This window comes from Limulus polyphemus, unplaced genomic scaffold, assembly GCF_000517525.1.
Source record: "Limulus polyphemus unplaced genomic scaffold, Limulus_polyphemus-2.1.2 Scaffold4855, whole genome shotgun sequence".
Classification (NCBI taxonomy): domain Eukaryota; kingdom Metazoa; phylum Arthropoda; class Merostomata; order Xiphosura; family Limulidae; genus Limulus; species Limulus polyphemus.
Window position 1 is genome coordinate 45627 of NW_013670465.1, and position 21992 is coordinate 67618.

Below are 21992 nucleotides of genomic sequence, written 5' to 3' on the forward strand. Positions count from 1 at the left end.
TTCACTAACAAATAGGAAGGAACTCCCAGATGTCAAAAAGCCAAGACAAAATTCCTAACAATATTGGTTGAGAGAAAGTGAAAACTTTATAGCAATTAGAGGTTCAATAAAAAAAAAGGGGACGGAGAGAAAACATAATCTTAAAACATCTGAAAGCTCTGTTATGGCAGATCATACGAACCAAGTTAAAACATTCAATCTGAATATTACTGCTGACCACTGTTTGACTGAATGAAATGTGTAGTCATTGTTTGTTCTTTTATTGTGACTGGTAATTTTACATACATAAAGCTGACACAATAACACTTTAATCTGAGTTAACCAAGGCAACAAACCCACTTTACATCTTTTACTTCTTCATACTTGCACTGTTAAATCAAGATCTTAAAATCACTTTAATTGTACAGAAAGAAAGCAAGCATAGAAATGTAAAAATACCCTATTTTATGTTTCTGCTTTTTCCATTTTAAGCACCTGTCTATGCTAAGCTTAAATCAAAATTATTATTAAAGTTATTGTAGAAATTAAAATAACACATATTGTGCTTTCAAAATGGAGATATTTTATGTATTTCATTTTAGATACTGTGCCACCTATTTGGAAAACTGATTTAAAATATAACTGTTATGAACGGAGATACTCCTTTATGAACATTGAGTCGCGTGTTTGCAATTGATTAAAATAAACTACAATTTAACTTTCTTTTGTAAATTATACCTTAAATTAAATGCTGAGATTGGAAAAAGTACTTCAACGTAAAACTACAACTCAAAGTCACTACTGAGTGGTTTCATAAATATGGATGCAGAGATATTATTTAATTCCCCCCAATCTGCCTGTCTTTAATTTTGGAAAAAGCTACTAGCAAATATTTACAAATATATATTTAGCATTGTACATTAAGAAAGAACAGTCAATTTCTCTTCCCTTGTGACTAATATTCAAAATCTCTCTTTTGTTATTGCTTTATCATGAAACAAACACATCACCAAATTTGAAATTGAGCTTATTGCTAAGACATAGCAACCAAAATATGACCATTTTTTAAAAAAACTAAGTGAATATTTAACATACTTTTTAGTTGGTCCTTTAACAAAACACCAATCTACACTGATAGTCTGTCCAAGCATATCTGACCCATTCATTGCTTCTATCGCTGCATTAGCCTCTTTAAATGTTTCATATTCTACAAGTGCATATCCCTAGAAGAAGAAAACAAAAAAAATATATATATATAAATAAATAAATAGCTCTAACACTATTGGTTACAATAATTGTTAATAGGCAATTAAATCAGCACTATTAAATAATAACAAACTTCATATAAAATTACATTAGAATTGCCAGAGGTTGGGAGTTTCACATAGTAGAAATTTTATGGAGGTTTCATTTCTAATTTAAAAACTCTAAGGGTAGATGCCTTTTCACAGCTGATTGCTAACAGTGAAAGGCAGTAGGAGTTGAGACGTTGTGGATGTGAGCACTCAGTTTCATACCTTTAAGTAATTTTCCATGACAGCTGGCTAGTTTAACAACAGCGTTTGTATTTTGTCTGATAGATGGGATATCCCCAACACATTTGGTTGCTATTACCACAGGCATTATCCGTTATGACATCAAGTTGACAACCAGGACAGACAACAGCAATTCTACCACAATGCTTACTTCATATACACGTGTGTCTATTATCACAATTAAAATCATGTTTAATTTTTACATGTATCTGAAATTATTACCGTTTCTTGAAAATTTTGTAGTACAATTATCTGTTTTATAAGTGATTTTATAGAGAGGGCACTTTATAAAGTCACTGTAATTTAATAAGATCTGATATAAACCATATGCATGAGCATCATTTGGTGAAACCTTATATAAACTATAAGCATTAGCATTGTTTGGTGAAATCTTATGCAATCTTTTTTTTTTCAGTTTTGATTAAGAGTTAGAGGTATAGTACAGTAAGAATTTTTGGGAGCGAGTCAATTATGAGTCCAGTATCAGAGAAAATCTTGATTCTGTAGCCTAAAAACTGTATAGTTAAGCCAGAGTCCAGTATTGTTTGGGAAATGGAAATATTTTGTACAAATTGCTTATAAACCAGTTATTTAAATCAATAAATGGATTGTTTATTATTTTAATTGAATCAGCTTAAAACTTTGGTGTCAGAAGTGAGATATTTTATCTTTGTTTGTTTTTTCAAGTTTATGAAAGGAGAGTCTATTTGATATATTTCAACATGGCTATGCTAAGGAAGCAAGCACCAAAAATGCAGACTAGAGCAATTAAAACTGCAGCATGGTTGAATTAATTAATGCTGCAAATAAAACAACAAACAGTATTGACAAACCAACAAATGCTGCAGATCAATGAAAAGTTTGATCTATAAGTTACTGATAAAATCAGCAAATGCATGAATTTAATGTAAAGCTGAAAGAAAAGTTTGACCAACAGGCCCTAACTCCAAATACAGCAGGTTGGTGAAAAGATAGATCAATAGACTGTGAAGACAATTGAACAAATATAACAGTTTAATGAAGAGAAAGATCAACAGGCAGCAATAAAAAGTAAGCAAATGAAGGAGTTTACTCAACAGATGAATTACCAAGCAATAATGATGGATCAAATCAATGAGAAGACTAATCACCGTGATGAAAGACTTGAAAAGCATGTATAAAAGACTAATTTAAAAGAGGCCTTAGAACAACAGGCCCTACAACATAGACTGTGAAAAACAAGCACAACAGCAGATTGAAGATAAGTGATAGATGAAACAGGCAGATGTGTGATCAAGTAGAAGAGTTAAATAAGAAAACTTAGGAATCAGAGAAAAGAGTAGGCACATCCAGGGACACTATGTTGACTCATCCTGAAGAGATTCCAAACATTCTCTAACCAGTTCATATTACCCACAAAAGGAAGAACAACCCTCACTTCCCTTTCCTGAAGAGACAGTATTCCAAACATTCTCTAACCAGTTCATATCACCCACAAAAGGAAGAACAACCATCACTTCCCTTTTGCACAACATTTCTATCCAAGGGCTCAGAGTAAAACTCAAGTGCAAAAAAACCTTATAACTTTGATGGATTAGTTCCTTGGAAAGAAAATGTTATCCAATTGCAGTTGCTTGCTAGAGGTAACGGTTGGTCAGAAGAATAATGTGATACAGCTTGCAAATAGCATGAAGGGAACTGCTTCAGAAGCCTTAAGTCATCTGCCAGTCCTCTCCAGAAAAATTACAGATCTCTGACTAGAACTTTAGAGCAATGGTTTGGGGCTATATCCTAGAAGAGGTGAGATAACACTGTGAGCTATTATAACAGTTGGTGCAAGAACGAGAGAAGTTTGTCTATTATGTCTACCCAACTGCAGAACCAAGCCTATTGTAAATTTTGTTATAGGATCAGTTCATTGAGCTCTGGACAAAAGCAACTTAAAAGTCCACATTAACACTCTTGCTACAGGCTCAGCCAAATCAGCCAAGTTCACGGCCCCAAATTAACCTTTACAGTTTCCATACTATAACCTCTAATGTTTTGTGTATCTTCATGATATTTCACTAGCTTGCAGTAAGCATTAACAGTGTTTTGTAGATAAAAAATCAGAATGTTTAATAAAGTATTTTCACTACAAGTTTCTCAATGAATATATGGGGTCAAAGTGTTGACTGCTCCAAGTGCAAAGTGATTTTCATGTTAAGATTTAAAAACACTTTTCTTCATCTGAAATTTTCAAATTTAATTAGCATAATCTTTAAAACCTCCTAAGTAAATTTCAAACTTTTTTTTTCAGTAAAATTTGTTATTGTGTCTGTTATTTTCTCTACCCTAACTCTATATGAAGTTGGTCAGTTTGACCGATCTTGTAACCACCATAAAAAATATGAAAGAAATCTAAATTACTCTTATCTTCCCAGAATGACTTCAAATTGTAACATGAAACTACAATTGATTATACTAAATAGCTTTAAACTCGTAAAAGTATACACCTGTTTATACTTAAATGTTACTGTTTTATTGCCATTTGAACCATGTCTAACTAATATTCCCACCACACAAGTTGTAAATGAATGAGCAAAAATGTAGCTCACATTACCTTATTGAATTACATAACACAGAGGCTACTCCCAAGTTGCTTGCAAGCATACATTGTAAAACTTTTTTTTTTTTCATTTTACCTAAATTTAATCTAAAGTATCTAATTTTTACATTTTAGTTACTTTTATAATAATTAATAAAGAATACATATGAAAAACAATATAGTATTTACTCGGGTTTCTTTTTTTATGCTGCTGATTGTCAATGAAATTTAACCGTACTTTTTTTAAACTAATGGTACTACTACACTAATTTTTTTTATTTACTTAAATATTGTACCAAACAACACAGAATAATACCATGCAAAAAGCAGACAATGTCCAATAACAATCAAGATTTTTCTCATTTTCTAACTTTGTGACAAGAGCTGTTAAAAATTCAGCTAAGCACGTTGATGTGTTTCCTGTAGGAATAGAGTTTGAACTGGAAGTGAAATAGACAATTCTCTCTACAGAAAACTTCATAATACAATATCTCACTTGAAAGATTAAAACTCTGACTTTTGATTGGTTATAAATAATATAGTATTAAACATCAGAGATAACTATTGGCAATTTCTGAAAGAGAGGATGTGACAAGTAGGTGTGTCAAGAGGGGTCTGATTTTCTGATTTATGGCTCTGTAACCAAATAAGGTTGAATTTTATAAAAATTATATTTTGTCTGAGCAATGACAATATTATAATGAATAGTTTACATTACATTTCATACGTCTCACACAGGTGTGTTAAATAAATTAGTGAAAAGGGGATGGATAACTGGAGAGCAAATGTAACAATTATCATACTAGGGGAACTTCAAGATTTTTAAAAATATTGCTTTATATAATTAAAAGCTAAAAACTTACATGATATTAAAATTTGGATTATTAGCTATTTATTGATGCCAAGTTTATTCATATTCCACAATAATAAAGTACTTTAATTAAATTTTGAATGTAACTCAGTAAAACCTCATGACATGTGCTGAAAAGAATGTCTGTATGGAAAGAATTTAACAAACTCAACCCCAGACTGTCCAAGAAGACTAGCACATGCATTGGAAGCATTCATGGTGTCAAGTGTAAGCTACAGCCAATTAAAAAGGGTGGTTAATAGTTACAACAGGAAGCATTTTACAGTAAGATAAACTAGAAACCAACAACCATGAATGAAGTGTGTACCTAATTTGGAAAACAATACAAGAAAAGTGGCAACACAGGTGAACAAAGTTATGGAAAAGATGGATTTTAGCCAACTACAAAAATATAATCAGTCAAATACCTGAAACAGGAAAATATGAAGACACAACTAAAAGTAAAAAAAATATTGTGTGCTACAACTGTGGGAAAAGGAGTTACTACAAGAATGAGTGTTGGTCCAAGAACAAAATAGATGTTCTGGTGAGAGAGCTGCAACAGTTAAGCTGGGGGTGATCTTGCAGAACCCAGATAAGTCAATGTTACACAAATCCTACCTATGAAGAGTGGAGGAAAAAAAAAAAAGAACTTCTGTGTATGGCATACAAGTAGCAGGAAAAGTCAATGGAATCAAGTGTCAGATAACTGTAAATACTGAATCCAATAGGGCATTGCTACCATCAGAACTCTTGGGTCAAAGGTACTTCCCAGACAGTGAAGTAATTGTAACTCAATGCCATTGAATGGTCCTCGAGAGGTTGATGATATGATCCAAGATTTTGTGGGTAAAATTAAAGTCTATACTGCAGACAAAGAAGATAAATGCTTCTTAATACTGAATTTTGTTATTAAAAATGGGTGCAAGCTTGATTTTGAAGAGTTGACACTGGAAATATTTGGTAAGAAGCTGCCACTACGGATGTTGAAGCAAGAACAATGTATTTCAAGAGCTAAAGTAAGAGTAAAGAGAGCTGAGACCATTCCCCAAATTTGAGATAGTAATTTATTGTGACACCACCAGTTCTGGACTCAAAAAAACTGCAGTTGTGGAGAGACATCCTGATACAAAATTGCCAGCTGGTGTATTAGTTGGCTGTACTCTGATGCCACACAACAAATGATGTTTTCCTATAGCTGAAGCATGGGTGAGGAAATGGACAGTGTAAACTTATAATAGAGATTTGTGGATACCTCACCAGAACAACAGAAGAGTTGGGCCTGGACAATAAAATTAAGTGGAAACCTCTGCAGGACTTGTATGAGCCATCAATGAAGCAGCAAGAAAAGACATTTACTTAGAGCCAGTGCACATACGTTCTCCAAGGGACCAAATGATCTTGGCAGTACCCACATTACAGAACATTGCAAGAAGTCTTCCAGTTTATCAAAATCCAATTTTAGTTGTTTTAATTTTTTTTTCCATATTCTTGCTAATTTTAATAATGTTTATGTAATACCTTCAACAGTGTTTTTATCGGTACTTTTTGTCACCATGCTCCAACAGTCATCAGATAACTGTGCGACCAGACATGGTGACAGGAACTGTAACAGTATGGTGAAGTTCCAAATTTGTTTTAATATAATGTACTCAACCACTCTATATCTGCCAATTTTAATATAATATGCAGTACTGGAAATAATTATAGAAACTGTAAAAGAGAATTGTATCAAAGGCCAATATTACAGGATTGCCATCCCTTTATTGTGTGAAAATTAACTGTCCCAGAGTATAGGCATATACTGATAGTCTAAACTCTTGTTGTTTGTTAACCAATCAGTCAGAAAGTGCCACGTCAGTATGAAGCCTATAAAAATGTACTATACACAGTAGCAGTAACGCGAATCCAATCTTGAAAATTGTGTAGAAATCAAAGTTTTGTCCATGTAAAACATTGATGCAAGACTCTGAAAAGGGTATGTGAAATTAATACTCTTAGTAATAGAAATGGTCAACTTAGAAAACCAAAACTATCCTAAAAGTGACTTTAAGTATCTTAGGGTACTTTCTTTATGAGGTAGATGACGGTTAGGTATGTGCTTTGTCAATGACCTTGAGAATAGTAAGATACACATTAGCAGAAAGTTGTGTCTCAATGAACATTTAAGTGATTGAAAACCAATGCTGAAAAGAGGTAACAAAAAAACTGAAATGAGAATCTTATCGCAAACTGTAGAATAAGCAAAACTGGGTGTATTCTCTCTATAACAATCACTGACAGAGTATCAGGTGGTGGAGTGAGGAAAGATATCAATCTACAACATCTACAGTGAAACATAGCAGGGGATCAGTACAAGTTTGGAGCTACATCTCAGCCAATGGTGTCGGTGATCTACACAAAACTAATGATAACCTGACTGCTCATAAGTACAGACAGATTCTGATCCATTACACCATTCTCTCAAGAACTTGACTCATTGAGGAAAGATTCGTTTTCCAACAAGACAATGTTCCCAAACACACAACAAATATAGTGAAATGACATTTTGAAAATAAATAGATCGATGATATTCTTCTCAGTATGTTTTCGCTCACGGAAAACTGTCACAATATAAAGTTTACTGAGGCCGTATAGACTTATCTAAAAATTGAGAAAGTCAAACAACTTTGCAGAACTGTGGGGAGTAATACTGGGCACTTAGAACAATATTCAACAACAACTGTACATTGATAAACTGTATGGCAGCATGAAAACAAGCTGTAATGCTCTGTCTAAGGCTAAGAGCTTCCATGTAAGATAAGAGACCTTTTGTATTTTCTGTGATAATGTTTTGTACCATCAACAAATTCACCAGAAAGATGCCATTATTCATTGTTTGTGATTCTTTAATGTGTATTGCTTGTGTTTACATAATTATTTCTATCATTATATTTCACATGATGTACTTTTTTATTTTTTTTTATTGTTCAACTAGTTGCAATGTAATTAATTCTGTCAGTTAGATGTACTACTCACAGTACATATTTACTGTAAATCTGTATGGTTACGATTATGACAGTTTTCTCTCAGGCAATTGAGGAATATTTTATATCACTATAAGAAATATTGAATAATATTTAGCAATGGTACAGCCGTGGATACTAAATTTTTACTGGTAACTAATCAATAAAGTAATAATAATGATATTGCAATATGGGAACTATCCTGTTATAAGCAAGTTGGAAGTGTTATAAAAATGTCAAAAATAAAAGACTTTTAAATTCAAAAATACTATCTTAACTGCAAATACTGCTTACAAACTTTGAAATAAAAAACTTTTTACTGTCAGGCAAATGAAAACCATTACATACCTTTAGAAAACCTGTACGCCTGTCTAGGTTTAAGTGAATGTTCTTTATTTCTCCATATTCTGCAAATTTATCATAAATATCATCTTCCTGTGCTTCTTCATGAACTCCAGTAACAAACAATATCCAGCCTTCCACAGCTAAAACACAGATTATGAACAAAATAGTTCAAAATGTAAAATTGTATATTGTGATTGATTCATAAATAAAATATTCTTATGGTATTCAGGTCCACTGATATCCTACAGATAAGTTATAAGTATACACAACGTATAGAAAGTTCAGGAAATATTTTGCAATGAATAAATCAAAAATGAGGAGTATATGAAAATGCAACACAAAAGTGTGCAGCAAGAAAAATAATCTTTTTTCTTTATACTAGCATTTAAATAAAATTGTTTTTTTTTTATATTTAACTGCTGTCTAGCTTTTAAGTAAGTTTTAAAGAACACCTCTGGCTGCTGATACATCTACATCAGATGAAAACTAAAGCAAGAATAATGATAGATCACAATTCTAAGAATCCATGAGTGAAAGCAAACAAGAATATGTTATGTCTCAACTAACTACATGTACCACATATGGTGCCTATGGCCTATCACCCAACCCAGAGCACATAGGTCAAGCTGGAATATGGGAGATATTGTAGTGGTGTAGGCAACATATATCAATTATCATAAATAATGATTGTTATGGTGTGAACCAGATTAAACAAGTGAATTATAATTATTATCAACTTCATTCAAGTCATTTACAAATCAGATTTTTATAGTAAGAATTAACAAAACAACATTATTTTTTTTAACATTAAGCCAGAATGAAAGTTCCCAGTGTAACATCCCACAATCCGAATTACCTAGGTCAAAGATCGTTCCTATCATATGTCATTGAAAGAGATACACCCGCAGCTCATACTAACTTGTACAAGTATCTGTAACACCTCTAAGCTTGAGTAGAATCCACACCACAGGGAAGTGATAATACAGAAACAAAGTTAGGCAAATACAAGCCATTATAAAGTGACTGCTGTAGTATGTCTAAGACAGAAGATAAGTGGAAGATTATGAACTTTCACATCCTATTTTTGAGAATTTCAAGTAATTGAATATAAAACACCTGTAGAAATTTTAACAATTTATCTGAATAAACTTAATTAAATATACATGATTTTTCTACTTACGGAAGGATGAAATATATATATATCAGTTTTCAAGCAGTAAAACTTTCATATACTTAGATATTCCAAAAATGTTAATTTATATTCTTAAGATCACAAAACTAGTAAAAAAAATATTCCCAATTCCCACGCTGAGAAAAATATTTTTGAACCAGCTGGCCCTCTGAGACAAGTGAAATTCATAAAGAACTTGTTCCATTCATAATTTTCCTTGTCCCACTGAAATCAGATACTAAACTATTTTTACATACTGATTTAGTGCAGAATTTGTACAAATTGAATCGTACTGTTATCTGTAACCAAAAAAAAATCTCAAACCTAGTATGTTTCTGTTATTGCTAATCAAAAATCTATATTCCACAAATCCAACAGTTTTAACTTATTTCATATTAATATAGTTATCTTTGTGATTTTTTCATACATTTTTTTACCCACTGAAACAATTATGTAATCCCATCTGAAACACACAAACCTTGGAGATGAAGACTTACTGGATAAGTATCTTTATCTGACCTTTATCTGAAACACACAAACCTTGGAGATGAAGACTTACTGGATAAGTATCTTTATCTGACCTTTTTGGGTAGAAAATATTTCTGTGGCTTTTAAATTGAAATAATATAATAAAAACTCATTATCAGCAACAAGAAAACTATCACATGAGGAACAATAAAAAATTCCCAGTGTACTAAATGCCTTGAAAGTATTTATAAAACTAATCTGTTTCTACATTTAGTAAATGTTGAAACTGGAAAGTTCTTCAAATCCTTTTAAAACTTAGCTCCTCTCCTTTAGAATGACTTTTAATAGTTGGAAAAGAGGACAACCAACTATTCAAATAAACTTGTCACCAGCCAATCTTGCCATAACAGAATGGATGACTAAAAGATTTTGTGCACCCTACCATTTCACATTTTAAAGCAGTTTATAATTATAATACTACCATTTTCAGGGCAAACAATTTCAATTATTTTAATGATGGTATTAGGAATTTCCCAAACCCTAACAAAATTCTAATGTTGTTTACCTTTTTGTGAAGAAGTCTTAAAATGTAATTTTTATACTTGTGTTTATTCTCTAGAATCGAGTATATTTATCCTGCAATAAATCAATGTCTGAAAACTGTTAATATCAACTGCTTTTGCTTATCAACCTTTAAACCTACAATGCTACCAGGTCAAGCTAGAGAACAATATTTTTGCCCAAAATATTCTTGGTCAAGATTAATTCATATCTAATAATATAATTTATTTTAGATAAATAATAAGTTATTTTACTTATCTATGTTGTTTGACTTCAATAAACTTAACAATAATATTAATAAAATAAGGGTTTGTGTCTTCAGAACATTTTGCCTTCACCTACCATTCCGTCAAAGCTTAACTAGGCTTACCTGACATCTTGTCGTAAAGAGGAGAAAATTTAGGTAGCTTTAAAATAAGTATAAATAAACACAAAACATTTTCAGGAATGAAATAAAAAGTCTAAAGAAACTATAAAAACATTCCCAGATCTGTGGTTTGTTCCTAAGTCTGCTAGACTTTCCAAAAATTTCCACTGTTCTTCCCTGCAAAAACTACATCTATTTGTTTTGGATATTCACATACAACTATACAAGTGGTTTCTATGTTAGCTGTACCTATTTTTAAATAGACAGAATAGAGGGAAGGAAATTAGTCAACAGCACCTACCACCAACTACTGGGCTAATGGAATATGACCTTCACTTATATCAAGAACCCTTGACCCCAAATTGCAGAGCATGATTTTATTGTAATAGATGTGAACCATGGACCATTAGATTCACAGTCTGGCATCCTGACCACCAGGTCACACCCAGCGTAATTTAGTTTTTAAAGTTCTATCATGTAGGTTAATTATACTATCATGCTAAAACCTGATGGTACTGAAATAGATTATTTGAAAGTTACATGCAATAAATATATATATATATATATATATATATATATATATATTAAAAATTATACCACTTTTTATATCAATGTAGTCTTCTAAGAATTTGGATGTATAACATGAAGCTTTTTATGCTGTACTTTCATTAGTTGGGCACCATTACCATAATTTTACAGAAAATAGTTGTGAAAAGGTTAACAGCTGAAACTATAAAGCTAAGAACACATAAAACAAGGGAAATTATGCATCAAATGAATAAATGAAAAAGGATATTATTTCATATTTTCAACTTTTTATTTCAATGTACATTGATCATAATTGATGAATTCATTACAGTTAGTATTGGGGTAGGCTAAATAGCACACAAAGTATAGTTTTACCCTAAAAAAACAGAATACATTAATTTAGTATACTTCAGAGGTTATGCAAATGAAATAGGTAAAACTGTAAGATAATAGAAATATTTTTAATCTTAATATAAAAATCACCTTGTACTGAGTCTAGTCAGAGTCTGAATACGACTAACTCAGTAAATTCAGACAAATCTTCAGCATAAATACTGACTTTTTGTGTACAACAAATTTGTAATGTTTACTAAAAGCTTGTCCAGTTTTATGAAGGTAAACAGAGTAAATTCAGAATGACCAGCAAATGTACCCATGTAATGCACAGTGATAGATTTATGAAAGTTTGTTTTTGAAATATGGAGGTAGAAATACAAAGATTGAAAGTACAGAAGAATAAAGTTATTCACATCCTTTGGGCTTGATCATTAAAATAACATTAATTTTACTTTTTTATCAAAAATTAATATGGAACATGTCTCAGTATAAGTGTGTCCATCTTAAAAGTATGTATAAGTAATATGTACAAAATAAATCCCTCAAATTAATGATGGGATGTGAAAACAATAAGCAATTGTAGAATTAATGTTTTGGCAATATTTATTATAAGTAGTGTTTCTGTTTGCCAGAAGTATACCAGTAATGACTGAAAGAACATAAACTGTATGTATACCCCACGTAATAAAAGAGGAAACTGGAGAAATCCCCATCAGTACCCCTAGTGGCCACTCCCAACGACTTATCTTTATTTAGCCTGCAATGGAGCTATGAAATCTATGCATTTTAAAAGAAAAATAACTTCTTATTGGCACATCCTGAATCATTCCTAGTTGATTAAACCACAATTAACAGGTTCAAATGCAAAAGCCTAGGATGAGTCAGATAACAAACAGACTTCTCTCAAATTATAGTACAATAGTAAACATTACTTCTCTAATATGGCATCTGTCCTTGGACTGATGTTATAAACAGTTTAGTAAACATTACTTCTCTAATATGGCATCTGTCCTTGGACTGATGTTATAAACAGTTTAGTAAACATTACTTCTCTAATATGGCATCTGTCCTTGGGCTGATGTTATAAACAGTTTAGTAAACATTACTTCTCTAATATGGCATCTGTCCTTGGACTGATGTTATAAACAGTTTAGTAAACATTACTTCTCTAATATGGCATCTGTCCTTGGACTGATGTTATAAACAGTTTAGTAAACATTACTTCTCTAATATGGCATCTGTCCTTGGACTGATGTTATAAACAGCTTAGTAAACATTACTTCTCTAATATGGCATCTGTCCTTGGACTGATGTTATAAACAGTTTAGTAAACATTACTTCTCTAATATGGCATCTGTCCTTGGGCTGATGTTATAAACAGTTTAGTAAACATTACTTCTCTAATATGGCATCTGTCCTTGGACTGATGTTATAAACAGTTTTGAAAGTCACAGATCCCCCATAACAGTGACCTCTGAACTTGGTAGAAAAAGTCCATCAGTGATTGAATCTTGATGATTAGTTGAAATAATTTTTAAATGATAAAATACTCACTTCTCCCAATCTTAAAACAACATGGATCTAGAAGCAAGCAGTAATCAATGTCAATACATTATTCTAACTGTAAAAGGCTGTGATGAAGGTGATATGACCAATGCCAAAATTCAAAACAATATACGTACTTGTGGATGTCCCTCCCCCCATATGCTTACCATATAAACCTTTGTAGTTACAAACTGTTTTAAAATATTTTTAACATAATGACCATCTTTAAAATCATTTTGTCAACTTCACTGACTGTGTTTAGGGAAAAAGGCATGCAAACAATAGCATTTAATAATAAATTAAACAAATGTTAAAGTCACCAATGGTGCACAATTTTACATACAACGTTGAGGTCCAGGTTCATCATTGTCATCTGTTTCCATTGCTTCATAATTTCGAATATCTTCTCTGGCAGTTCCATCTGTCACATAAAAATGAGATGTTAAGTTTAGGATTGGGTATAAGATCATAAAAAAAATTAATGGTAAATTGAGTAGTCGAATATCTCATAAGTTTGTTTTTTAAATAGTTTTCAGTCCTTTTGCTAAGCTGTTCTCAAATTTGATTCTAATCTTTATGGATTCAATGCATGTATCTTAGTTTTATCCATAGCTTCAAGTTCAATAATAAAAACTGTAAAACTGTCTCTCTTATCTCTAGATGTTCTAATTGTCTACATTTTTCTCTTACTTATATGAAACTCAGATTCAACACATTTAGTCTATCTAACAAGGAGTAAATTATACGTTATCTGCCGAGTAGCACCTTAAGCCTGTCAAATGGGATTCCTAGTGGTTTTGCCTCTTTGTTATTAATTTTATCTTCCATTGTCTATTCTGTTCCTCTTTTTCTTCATTAGTTTCAAGAAAGCCACCTTTATTAAATATTAAACAAATACTGGCTATATGCTCTCTTTTTCTTCTATCAGAGGTTGCGATACACAGTGACCAACTTCCCAACTACAGACAGCTTCACTTGTTTCTTGTTGTAAAGTGAATAGATCTTCAAACTAGTCAATTCCATTAAGCTCACTACCATGCAAAAGAGAAACAGAAGTGTGACATCTATATAGCTAAAATACTGGAGGACATACCATATGGTTTTGTGACTAAATAGTTTCTTGTTTTGAAATCAACTGTACAAGTAAAAACACTCTCCTGAGTATTATGAACTGTAAAATTGGCCACAGCTACAATGAAGTCACATGTTGAATTTTACTTCTCACCAATCAGGTCCTTTCTTTCGTTAAAAAAAATAAACAAATGCATTATTTTCATGGTAAAAAACTTGCTTTTATTATTTTTCAATGTTGTCCTTAACCTATTTTTCCTCAGTGTTGATGGGTGGATTATTTTGTGCTTGAGAACTTACGCATTGTATGGTAAGAAAATTCATCCTTGGCATCAGATAATGCAGCCCAAAGAAACCAACCAAAATCTCCATATTCTAGTATTAGAAGCTGCGTAGCTTTCCTGCAGATATCAAGATATTTTAGATACTTAATGGAAAAAGCTTATCAAGTGATACAAGATTATCCAATGTTGACGTAACAAGATGCTGGAAAAGTTGGCACTTGAAAACAGTTACTAGTGCTTCATTTCTTTTTAAAGAACTTAATTTTTTTTTTTCCTTTTTTTCAAGTTCTTAACACCACCTACAAGTACCTGCATTGTTCGAGTTGTATATTCAGAGGAATATGTGTGTGGATATTCATTCATAAACATTTTCTAGGAGACCTTCATACTGACTGCATCATTTATCATTACAAACCCTACTTTTTATGGTCTCAGATCAGACTTAAATGTTTAACAATTAATTTGCAATGCAAGTTGTGGGAAGTTAAGATTTTTCAATGCTGGCGAACGAATAAAAGATTGGCTGTGGAGTGATAACAATAAAACTAAATACTCTTTCACTACAAACTTTAACAGAGGCAACAGATGTTTTAGAAAAATAAGACTTTCTTAATCAGAAATACAAACTATGGGAAATGCCACATGATGTGGAAAAGCACAGCATTAAACAAAACATAAATAATATAAAAATCATCTACTACTCACAAGTCTTAGCCAAATACGTTACTTATTTATTGCTCTTCCCAGTGTTTTAGACAATTGCTTTTCCTCAGGCTTAGCTGCTGTATACAAATGTACGATTATAAAGAACCTAGGCTTTTACAAATTTAGAAAAAGAGAGTTGAATAGACATGGAGCATGAAAAGTATATACAATCACATTTCTATGTACCAATTACAACGATATGAAAATGAGAGATCGGAAGCAAAACAAAGTTGTTTTTTTAGAATAAAGCCACATTGGGCCATCTGTCGTGCCCATCACAGGAAACCAAACCCTGGATTTTAGTGTTGTGAGTCCATAAACTTACCACTGTCCCACCAGGGGACAAATGAGAAACATAAAAACTATACCCATAATGAAAGTTAGTGATTTTAAAATAGTGAAATTTTAGGAGTGGTTTCAAAAGGATACAGTATTGAATAAATATTCTAGAAAATATGGCATTATAAATATTAAAATCAACTATATGGGTATCAAGATAGGGAGTTGACAAATATATATATATATATATATATATATATATATGGTAAAAGATATAATTCAATATAAATAAGTGCATTATCCACTTAAAAGATAACTTTTTGTTTGTGCCATGAGGTGACAATGTTTCTACATTGATGAGCATGCTGCAGCACATGAACATGCATGTCATCATATGCATGATGGCTAAAAAGAGTTGAAATATTTAGTAAACCTGTCACCTAACCTAATGGAGCATGTGATACCTTCTGAGGTGCAAGTGAATTGATCTTTTATGAGGAATGTGAATGTGGGACTGGCTTAAGAAACAGATAGCCTGGTAACACTATTAACAAGACTAAACTCAATACACTTAACCTGTAGAATGTTGTTTTTATTCACCCCAGTGATAAATCACAGGCTAATAGAATCTCTTGTCTTCACCGTACCACTCGTTTAATAGATAAGTGTAGAATCATTCACCATAACCTTTTTCACTCTGCTAATAAGAGACCACTCATCTACTAACATTTTCACTACCCTTCCCTTGATTTCCAATAGATGTGACAAAAATGATAGTTAGTATGTTCATTTTTACAAACAGAAAATGTTAGATTTGAATGTGGAACTCAGTCATGTGGTTGTAACGTAAGATTTTCTATCTGGCACCATTTTTAAATTCCTTTCTGTGTATGGTACTGCATTATATTCAAAATTTAATTAAACCACTTTACTATCAATATATGTCAATGAAATTAACATTATAATGTATGTTATAATTTTAATCTTTGTTACCTAAATTTTAATTCCTTTGTTTCAAAGGAAACATTTAACAAAATACTTAAACTGAAGTTTTCATGTCACATGATCCACGAGCTATGAGAAATCTCAACTTCAGCAATGATTTAGTCTTAGCCACATAAGCTGGCAATGTACATAAGTATCTAGACACTAATGTACGTGTGTTTGAACTATTGACACATGATATTCAAAGTCTACAGCTGTGTTCTCTGGGAAACAGATACAAATTTTCCCACCCTTGACAGGTGAAGTGCCCACCTTCTATATTTTGTCTTAAAATCTACAATGTACATGTAATTAGTTGACAGTGTACAGGATGTTACTTTTGTAAAAAAGTTCTTAGAAGTTTTCTTTAAACTGTGCTAACCTGCACTATGGGGTAATCAATACAACCACAAGTGTTTTTTTATGCTCTTCAAACAATACAGACAGCTCAATGCACCATAACTTAGGTCACAAATATGTAATAAACAGCTTTAGATAGTTTTCATCACAGCTGAACTCCTTTTCTATTACAAAAAAAAATTCTTAACCTAAGATATACCAATCTACTATAAAAACACGTTTACAATTATATATATGTTACAGAAACTAACTTTTTTTTGATATAATATTAGCAATATTTTAATATGACAGATGAGATCAATACATTTCAAATCAAAAATGTCGTGATTAATTATAACTAGCATGTGAAATAAACAACTTCTAGTTATGAAGAATCAAGACAAATGAAACAATTACAAATACGTTATTGTAACCCAATCGGTGGCACGATGTTAACACACTTACTCAAAAAGAAAACAAATGTAAAAAGGACAATGTAGTTTTGGTTAAATATGCTATTAACAGAAGACTTCTTACTAAAACTCTATCTTTGAACCTGTGTATAAGAAAGATGAGGGATAAAGTCATTAAAACACTGATCTATAATAATAAAAGGGCGTGCACATCTTTTTAATGAGGCAAGCTAGTGAAAAAACACATAGAATAGAAGTGGTTCCTTATATAACAACTTTTAATATATAGAAAAGCCAGTGTGTTTTGGTAACAATGTGTTCCAACAATGTCTTTTATGTCGTATTGCTTAGCAACAAAAGTATATAGGTTATGCTTTTATGCTAAAATGGGTTCAGAATACATATACTCTCACTAGCAAGCAATAAATAAGCAAAAGCTTATGGTTTTTAATTCTTGGATTAGGGAAATAATCTACTGCTAGCTGCTTATGACCGGAATGTTTATAAATGGAACACTGGTTAAGAATAAAAGTCCTGTTCACAGAAATTTTCAACAATGTTGGAAGGGGGTGTTGACTGCATAAATAGCATGAGCAAATGGGTGATCACACTTTCTTTTCTTATCACACAGCACTCCATAAAGCTATTAATATTAACTTGAAGCAGACTTCTGGCACTGAATAATGTATTGAAGAGTGAGAAATGGTGAAATATTTTCCTCACTTTTCCCTCATGGTTTCAGTTTTAAAATCATCTAACTCAATAAGTGCATTCAGCTTGTTCTGAAATGATTTGATTACCACTGTAGTGTTACGAGTGAAGTATTAGTGGAATACAAATACTAAGTATATTAAATGTGTGAAGATTTTATAAAGAAGTACATTTTTTACTCTATAACGTATTGCAGATCGAAAATGTTATAAGAAAGCGTGAACTGAAATACTAGCTAAGGAAGATCTATGATTGAGGCCCATAGCAACATTCCAGTCGTGACCCCGAGGGCAAGAATTCACAGCACACATATGTGGGCGGTTGAGAAAACTCCATAGTTAGATAAAATGCACAATGAAACAATGCCCCCCCCCCAAAAAAAACAGTTAATGGAACACTGATAAAAAACAGATGGAAGACTCCTTAGTGAAGAGTCCAGTGTTTTACACCATAAGGTAATTGTCTTGGATGATTTCGCCAAAGATATCAGATAAGGGACAGAAATAAGTTTTTTAAGGACCAATAAGAAAGTGAATTTTGGTTACAGTCTGATGGAATAGTCCACTTGTTGCTGGAAGATCTCACTTGTACCAATTGAGTTAAAAGAACTACTTTTAAAAGTAGATCTGCTAAACTTGTTGAACAATCGGAAAAACACTTCAAATTGTGTATTTAATTGCATGTTTCTGACTCTAAACTCTTCACACTTATCTGGCTCCAGAAGATGACAGTAATCCAGAATCTACAAGAAGTTTGCCACACAAGCTCCTTGTAAGTATGCTATTTCTGATCTAGTCTAACAGCATTTCACTTAAGGTTCAATAATGTATAAAGAGAAAAATGTGAAGAACATTAACTAGTAGATTTGAAAATTCTTAAAGTGGAATTACTTGAAGATATCCTAGAAGAATCGTTAACACAGTTATACAGATTATGATCGAGAGACTTTCTCATGTTAACTTAATTGATAACTAATGTTGTATCTATGTTATTGAATGTAATAAAAGGGCTTATTAACGAACATCTAGACTTTCAAAATGAAGAACTTAATGATTTAGAAGTAGTGAGAGTTTCGATATAAATGAACTGTTCAATAGTGTATAAATAACAAAGTTATTTGTTGTCTCTGTGTGTTTTCTTTATTCCGCACATAAACCTCTTCACATTGGTAGCCTGCACGACCCACTCACAACAACACAACACAAAATCCAAATAAACTACTTTGTAACAAGTGTAAAGTCGAACCCAACGACAAAGACCACGGACTGCTCACTGATATCATCTTTAGCCTGATGCTTCTGTTAAATTCTCTCCAACATCACAGGACATGTAGGGCAAGAGTTCCATAAATGTTTTATCACGTGGTCATTTGACTGTTTTGCCAGCTTGATGGTGAGTAAAACTTTTGAAATAAAACCCATGGCTTTCCATGACCAGATAGTATTTTAATTTCTAAGATCCCAAAACTAAAGTTTAGTGCAAGTTAAATAATCACAAATCACTGTTTAAAACTTTGTGCAGGGTACTTAATTAAATATTATTGCTTTCAAAGAAAACACTTTCTTCATTTAAGGAAAATTATTTGTACCAGGTATTTTGTTTTCTAATTCTTTGTTGTAAGAGAGATACATGTAAGTCCTACAAATGGATTATTATTTATTTTGACCAACAATTCTATCATACAGTTAGTTTACTATTTATAAAGAGAATTCACATAAACACATCTATTTGAAGGAATCTGAGAATCATCAAATAATTAGTCATCAATTAACAATATTTCAGTTGCCAGTCAACTGGCTTTTCAGCCATAATTTAAATAATAAATTTCACTAAAGATACAACAATAAACATAAGTTAAATGATATAATTCATATTACAAGTGTTTGTTGGAAATCTCAACTTTACAAAAACATGTACCACTGTTGCAAAAACCTTATAATTAATTTTCTTAAACAGCTTAGTTCTTATCCTAAAGTATAATGAATAACTAATAGCAACCTGATCCAAAGCCTCGTCCTTTTCGCCTTTTGGCTCTCTCTTTCAACTTCTGCACACTTTCTGAAATAAAATAAGCATTTTAGAATACATGTTGTAACAAATAAAATTCTACAAACAAGACAAATTATACATATCAACTTGTGTATATATCATTCCAAAAAATACACTACTAAATTTCCTGATGTTAATGTCATTTCTAAATTATTAAATACACAAGGAGTTATACATTATATTTGCAGCTTCATCTTGACACAAGACTATAATTCAAACAGAATCTATATCCTAGGTAATCATAAAATGGAGAGTACTGAAGCAGCACATTGTAGTTTTAAGCCTTTTTAAAAATTAAACAAGCTAACTCATGAAGATATGGTAACAATGTATAACTGAAACTAAAAGTAAACATTAAAACAAAAAAACTGTATGTAGCATAACTGCATGGTACGAACTACAAATAGTAACAATCTTATGTTAGCTAGCAATATTATAAACATGTAAATAAGAGAGCCAAGAAATGGTTGTTGATGTGCTATAGATTACTTTTAGTTCTGAGAAACAAGCTGAAAGTTTTCACTGTTTTTGTCTTGTTCTTCATTCTTAAAACTGCCTATTACATGTGTATATTCTGATTGTACACAGTACTATTCATTGTATTTCCACATTCTAGTACATAATTTTTGATTATATTATTTTATATTAAACAAAACTGAAGCATTCAACACTATACATGTAATACTCACAAAACAACAAACACCAGAGTGAAATTTACAAAATGTCTGACTTTTAAATAAATAAAAAAACTGCAAGGTAAAAGTGCAAACTATAATAATACAAACCAAGTTCCAAGCAATAATTTACACTTTCACAAGTATTAAAATGGGTTTAATCTAGGAAAAAATGGCTTACATCAAAACAGACATTACAATGTTAATGCTTCAGAATAGATATAAAATATTGTCTTGTCAACTTAAGTACATTTGTTTTTTAATATTGTATCTAGGATTTAGTATAACAAAAATATGACAGTTTTTAAATAAAAATATTATACCATATTACTAAATAAATGTGTGACAGTCATCCTGATAGATGTCAGTTTTCTCCTATTTAAAGAAAAAAAATGTATATATATAAAAACTTGCAGAGAAGTACTACTACATATGCATTAAAATCTTATTTCGGCTTGAGCAAATTAATAATTTATGTTTGATACCTGCTTTAATACGATTTTTCTCAGTGAAAATTCATGTGCCAAGGAAAACAATAATTTTCTTGCAGAAATGTAGGAGGAGGATTTATGCAAGAAGACATATTGCACCCTTACTGGTGAAGAGTTTTGCTGCATAATACGTTATCATGCAGTAGTGCAAGTTCATGTGGTAGTGATATAATGTAGATACAAGCCTTGCACTGAAGGAGTACTCAACACTAGTGACCAGTCAACAATTGATGAGCTAGCTGTACAGAATAAGTGGGGAGGTTACATATCTCTGGCACTATCAGTCTGCTCAAGTTCTCTTTATTTTTCTTAATTGTAACATAGATTTCATTTGATGAAAACTTACAGAATCTCAATTTTAGTATGAAAAGTGTCGTGAAGACCTTATTTCATGTGTACAGCAAAAATACGCAAGGTTTGACAAAGAATGAGATAAATGCCAGCATGTTTATTTCAATTCTTGTTTTGTGGTGGCAATTGATTTTATGAATTCTTGCATTTAAATTTCTAATGATTCCACTGTTAATTTAACTAAATACCAATTTAATAAAATATTGCTTTAAGAGTAAAAGTCACTGAAGAACTGAAATCTATATTTTTATGTAAATTACTGTATTTCTCCAATTTAAAGTTAATATTTAGGTAGATAACTTGAACTACAGATGTTGAAGGATCAAAATAAGTAAACCTTTTGAAACCATAAGCATACTTTATGTGCTTAACTCTTTCAGCATGG

The 21992-nt window shown here is 31.6% G+C and overlaps 1 protein-coding gene across 1 annotated transcript in view; it reads right to left on the reverse strand.

Moving 5' to 3' along the window:
- The window catches only part of LOC106471784 (RNA-binding protein 8A-like), a 34430-nt gene that overhangs the window by 3967 nt on the left and 8471 nt on the right, over positions 1-21992 (reverse strand). The window contains exons 2-5 of the mRNA XM_013932407.2: positions 20041-20100; positions 13600-13677; positions 8284-8420; positions 1075-1202 (exon numbers count right to left, since the gene is read on the reverse strand). Of these exons, the coding sequence (XP_013787861.1) occupies positions 1075-1202; positions 8284-8420; positions 13600-13677; positions 20041-20100 (403 nt within the window). The remainder of the gene's footprint in view (positions 1-1074; positions 1203-8283; positions 8421-13599; positions 13678-20040; positions 20101-21992) is intronic.